Genomic DNA, 6,093 nt, shown 5'->3' with positions numbered 1-6,093 from the left:
TCGTAATCCTCCATAAGCCTTAACATTCTCAAGACAAGATGCCATTAGCCAACCCAATTCTATATGTAGATCTCTCTTCTTTATAGAAAGATTTCGTCCTTACAAAAGGCCCTTTTATCATAATATACTAGTTTAGATTTGGTTAAATATGTGTCAAACAGACGATCTGGTCACACATCAATGCTCCAAACTAAACAAGTGAAGGCTCAAGCAAAACAACTATCATATCCAATATTCTGAAAAATACATAAACCGACCCTCGAGCAAAGTCGGAATTTAGAAAAAACCCATCGTCATGCTACAACTAGAACATATTATTTATGACGTGTTCAACCTAAGCAAAAAACGTACAGAACTTAGTTGGGTTAGCGACTTCCCTAACCTACAAAGTCTAGATAAAAAAGACAGTTACGGAAAACAAAAGAAACATAGCAGTGCTAACTATCTCAGCTACTCACAAGAAGAAGACCTGAGGGCTTCAAAAGATCTCTGTGCGTGAAGATCTCTTACTACTAGTAAATTTTTCATAATTCTGTAGTGCGAGTTCTCATCTTGTTTCCAAGGTTGCCTGCAGCATCTGAAGCCTTCTCTTTGGCAGCTTCATACTTTTCCTTGGCTTGTTCATTCATGGTATCCTTGGCAGACTTGTAAGTTTCGCGAACATTTGATTTTGCATCTTCAAATTTACCAAAAGCATTATCTTTCCCATCGGCCAATACTTCCGTGGTTGTGTCTTTTGCATCATTGGCCTTGTCAATAGCCATTTTTATGGTTTGGCCAGCCTTACTTGAGGCGAAATCATAGGCATAGGATGCTTTATCTTTCGCTGTATCTTTTGCATTAACCGCACTACTAGAAGCCATGTCCTTTGCTTGATACATCTTATCAGATGCGTATCTGTAAGCATTATAGGCGCCATCTTTTCCCATCTCTTTGGCATTGCCCGCCATTTCTGAAGCCTTGTCCATTGCTTGACCTGTTTTATCCTTTATTTTTCCTTTGGCGTCACTGCCAATTTGGGAAGCTGCGTTCATGCCATCACCCACTTTCTGGGAGGCAAAATCATAGGCCTCAAAAGCTTTATGTTCGGTTCCTTCTTTGGCGCCGGCTGTGATGTCAGAGGCTGTGTTAATTGCATGGCCTGCCTTATCCGAGGCAGAGTCATAAACATCATGAGCTTTTTCTTTGGCGTCACCCACCGTCTGAGAGGCGAATTCATAGGCCTCAGAAGCTTTATGTTTGGTTCCTTCTTTGGCATCGGCTGCCATGTCCGGGGCCGTGTTCATCACATTCCCTACCTTATCCGAGACAGAGATATAAGCATCATGAGCTTTTTCTTTGGCTTTATCGCTGGCATCACCTGCCAAACCAGAAGCCATGGCTTAAAAATCATGCTAGAATCTCACACCTATGATAATGCTAGAATGTCACACCTAAGATTTGAACCCGAACCTGTGGTCTAACATAAGCACTAGGTTTTGCCGCTACACTAGCATCCCTCGTATCAAGGAAACTCAACAAAATTATATATTACTCAGCCATTGCTTGGCGTTACCTGCTTTCTCCGATGCAAAGTCATATGCACCATGTTTCCCTCTCTCCGTAGCACGATGAGCAATATCGGCTGCTGCATCCATTGCTTGATTCCCCTTCTTGGAAGCAAGATTCTTCGCATCACCTAATTTGTCCGATGCCTCGTCTGCCATCCTGCTAGCTTTTTGAGAAGCTTTTCTTTGGGTTCCTGCAAGCAAAACTGATCAGTACACAACTCTTTCAAAGTGTTTAGAAGCATCCGAGGGAATTCTTTGGCTACATGCTTCACCTTAGTCTTTGTAGAGAAAAGGAAAATTTACCATATGCGGTTGTACTTATAGAATCTTTAGCGTCTGCTGCTGCATCTCTTGCTCTATCCATTAATCCGCGGGCTTCATCTTTTGCATCTTCTTGATACCTGAAGTTAAAGTATAATTAAAATCCCATATAGATTTTGAGACTCGCATACGATACATTAATTAGAATACCATCAGGCAACTATCAACATGCTAAGTACTGCTTTGAGTAGCTGAAGATATGTTGTATCTAGATATCATAAAGAGGAACCTTTGATAGCAAACAATTAAACTACATTTTACTTGGTAATTAAAACTTACAACACTAATTAATAAGCATTGCTTTATCCTCGAATATAATTTCTTCACCTTTTCTCACCAATAAGTTACTTTAAAAATATTTAGAATTCAGTGTCATTCATAGATCATTGTGGTCCGTCCCTTCCCGAACCTCGCGCATAGCGGGAGCTTAGTGCACCACACTGCCCTTTTTAGTGTCATTCATATTTGTCCAGTGGATTTCTCGAAAATGGAATTCGGGAGAAGTAGTTTCTTAATTTTTTTTTCCAGAAGCAGGTAAGCTAGATTTAAATCATAATCTCACCTTGGCAGGAGCTTAATTTACCTATTTCAAAGAAAATAGCCTATATAACAGAGTTAAATCCCTTCATTTTATACACATTTTTAACCAGTTATAACAGGTTGTTTGTCTAACCAGCTTCTAAAGTTTATTAAAGGCAATAACCTATAATTACTTTTTAAATAATTTGATGGTATAAATTCAAGTTTGCAATGTCTGTGCATTAAAGTTAAACTCTATCGCATCTAGCAAACGAATTTCATTTATATAGTATTATTTATCCGAGTAAGGAATTTCCTAGTCTATCAATGTTGCATTTATATGTTATAGCAGCTAACTTGTCTTATTTTTATTATTAAAAGTTAAACATGTTAAGGTAACTGAAGAGGCTTAATATTGAGGACCTGATACTGTCAAAATTTCGACAAATTTCTTAACGGTGTATATATAATTTAAACTCTTAACAAAAAGCTTCAACATACTGGTAAAGGAAAATATCATGCATTAAATAAACTAGTACGTAGCAAATATCAAATCTAAACAATATTAATTTCCTACTGTAACTTTAAATTTTAAATTAATTTTCCAACAGTAATGAATATGAAATATCTTACTGGGAGAATTTGCCAGTGGCCCAATCACCCCAAGAATCAGCCTTCTCTTTAGCATTGTGCATTGCTTCTGAAGCACTTTGCTTAAACTTTTCCCCTTCAATCTTCATTTCTCCAGTTGCCAAATTTGTTCTCTGTTTGGCATTTTCTACAGCTTCCTCCCCCCAACACCAACACACACATAACATCGCCGCCACCCATAGTATAAACAACGCTGTCCTCTTTGCCATTTCTATTGACCTCCTCAGAAATACTACTTACTAAGTTTGATAACACTTTTTTTTCTCCTTTTTCCCTTTATGTTATAACTTGCAATGAACTCAAATTAGTATAACTAAAAGAACCCATAAATTAGCTTGCGAATTTATCTGTGTTGTGTAATGAATTGCGAAAGAGTTGGAGTGAAACAAGAAGATATAAAGGTCGAGGTTTGTGGTGTTTCAAACTTGAAAATTAGAAGAGCGGTTGATTTGGAAAGGTCAAATGAGAAACGTGGCTGTATTTTGGAGGGTATATGTAACGAGGTGTTCTCTTGTTCTGCCACGTATTGTCAATTTGCTATGACCGACTGACCGAGTCACCGCTACTGGATATTTTTGTTTTACCTTTTTTATGAAGATAACTTTTTTTTTGCAGTTTTACACATGATATAGTTAATTTGTTTATTTACGTGTTGGAAAAGGTTAAATTTACTTCTTTTTGGTTTTCTGCTATTCGCATTGAGCACGATTAAATTTAAATTTATGTTTAAATTTGAATTTATATTTGAAAGTTGCACGTTAGGAAATTTGTCTTAAAATAATACTCTATCCGTTTATTTTATGCCGAAGGTATTTGATTGAATAATTTAACAAAAAATAAAACTTTTAAAATTTATAATTTTAAATATGTTATAATATTTTTGTAACTATAAAATTATGTCAATAAAAGTAAAATAAAAAATTAAATTAAATTATTTATTAAAAAAAGAACTATTTTTTTAAATAAATTAAAAAGAAAATGTATCACATAAAAGATGTACTATTATATCAACTCATCACTTCGAATCACACTTCAAGACAACTAACAACAAACTTGTTGTATCCCATAACATAGTTCCTGCAGACTGCAGTCAAGAAATCACTATTTTGAGGAAGTGCTAAGATAACGCCTGAAGCCCTTTTTTTTTTCTTTTTTTTTGCTGTATTACTAGTCTTAATGTATGCGCGTTGCATGTATTTTCAATCTTAAAAAGTAATTGTTGTTAAGAAAATTACATATTTATATTTTTAAATTGTATTGAATTATAAAATAAAGTGTGAGTTTCTGAAATTGATGAATATTGATCTTATATACTACAGCTAGCTTAATAAAAGGAAAAACTTTGTTCATAGAAATTATTAATTATTATTTAATATATTCACCTTAAATTTTATTTTTGGCTATAATTTTATAAGTTAAATTTCACAAGTTATTGTGCTTCATTTTTACTATTAAGAAAAGGCCCAAAATAGTTCAGTATCTTTGGACGTTAACTCAAACTAGTCTTATTTCTTTCACATGGAGCACTAATAGTCCACATTCTTTAATAAAGTGATACACTTTTAGTCTCCATGTTTGATATGAAAAAAATATATTTTTCGAAAAATATTTTAATTTTCTCATGTTTGATTGGCTTAAATGTTTTGAAAAACACTATTTTGGGCCTTTTCTCACACATAGCCTTGAGATTTAAGAATTTTTTAATTTTTTTTTCCAAAAGTTATTCTCAAGTTCATTCGAGAAGACACAAATAAGTCTAAATTTTAGAGTTTTTTTTTTTCTAATGACATAAATATAATTAAATTTTATGTATTTTCAATTTATCTCTCTTCAAAGGTTTAGAGGTTTTAGTTGCTGAGATATAAAGAGAAAAAGATATATGATTTACATAACTTTCTCGAAACATGTGTGAACAAAAAAATATTACTCAAACATGAAAATTTAATAAGTCGAACAAATTATTATGAAAAAAGATTTAAAATATAAGAAAAATTGTAATTAATTTTAAAGTCCTGAATATTAGTAAAATATTTAAATTATATATCAATATAAAAACTATTTAAGGATAAAAAATCAACTAATATTTTCAATAGAGGTTTCATGCCTTTATAATATCGATTTAAGCTTGTACAGTTTAGCATAATTAAATATGCTATTAAAATGCATATTTAATGTTACATCCCATGTTTTCGTACGTGAAAGTACGCCATAAGTAAATTGATGAAAACTCGAAAATGAGATTATTTTGAAGTTACAAGTATTATGCTATTTCAAACAAGTGATAAGTAAATTCGTGAAGGTGAGAGGATAAGCGAATCGAAGAAAATGAGTTTCGTCGAAGGTTGTCATTTTGAGATAAAATACGGTACGAGCTATAATACTCGATATTTATGAACTAGTGCCATACAAGGTACCATATAACCATGATAGTAAGGTTTATAAAGTGTGTTAAAAGTAAGTAGTATTTTAAGTAATTTAAGATAATTCTTAATTATGTGGGTAATTGGTTAATTTTTAGTTAATGAGAGATTAACTAGTTGATTAAGGAATTGGTGGGTGATTAAGGCTTTTGGATAAGCCCCAACATGGCAGCCAGCTATGCCCATATATATGACTCTTAAATCACATTGCAAGGTGGCATAGTTAGAAGAATTTTAGTGGCCAAGTCTTACAAAGTGGGGCCCACATCGCCAAGACTTAAAAACCTATCTAAGTCACTTAAGAAGATGCTTGCATCTCTACAATAAAGTGAAGGGGAACTTCAGCTAAGTCATACAAAATTATTTTGTGTAACAGTAACGTGAGTTACTTCAACAAGAATTCATACGAGACTTCTTAGTATAATAACAACGGGAGTTTGCGATTCTAAGGGAGTACAGTGCAATCTTTCTCAAGAATATCATACGGATTTTCCCCTACTTCGATCCGCCGTTACGTGTTGTCGCAATTGACGTGTGTTAGAGGGATTGTCAAGAGAATCGGCTCAGGTATGTTAAGGCTATCCCTTCTTTCTTTTTTGGCATGATCCAAATGATACAAACAAAACGAGCAA

At 33.6% G+C, this 6,093-nt stretch overlaps 1 protein-coding gene across 1 annotated transcript; it reads right to left on the bottom strand.

The window, feature by feature from the left end:
* Positions 1-206: 206 nt before the first annotated feature.
* On the bottom strand, positions 207-3,474 carry LOC107813990 (uncharacterized). The gene is made up of 4 exons (XM_016639311.2): positions 3,024-3,474; positions 1,854-1,951; positions 1,556-1,741; positions 207-1,360 (listed from the first exon to the last, which is right to left on the bottom strand). The coding sequence occupies exons 1-4, from the start codon at positions 3,248-3,250 to the stop codon at positions 525-527; spliced, it is 1,347 nt and encodes a 448-aa protein (XP_016494797.1). The 5' UTR covers positions 3,251-3,474; the 3' UTR covers positions 207-524.
* Between the last annotated feature and the right edge of the window lie 2,619 nt (positions 3,475-6,093).

This window comes from Nicotiana tabacum, chromosome 14 (assembly GCF_000715075.1).
Source record: "Nicotiana tabacum cultivar K326 chromosome 14, ASM71507v2, whole genome shotgun sequence".
Lineage (NCBI taxonomy): Eukaryota > Viridiplantae > Streptophyta > Magnoliopsida > Solanales > Solanaceae > Nicotiana > Nicotiana tabacum.
This window is presented reverse-complemented; position numbering and strand designations above follow the sequence as displayed.

Coding starts and splice junctions, on each gene's coding strand:
- LOC107813990 (XM_016639311.2), bottom strand. CDS start 3,250: ATGGCAAAGAGGACAGCGTTGTTTATACTATGGGTGGCGGCGATGTTA. Junction 1,952..3,023: donor GCCACTGGCAAATTCTCCCA/GTAAGATATTTC, acceptor CTTTAACTTCAG/GTATCAAGAAGATGCAAAAG. Junction 1,742..1,853: donor TATAAGTACAACCGCATATG/GTAAATTTTCCT, acceptor TTTTGCTTGCAG/GAACCCAAAGAAAAGCTTCT.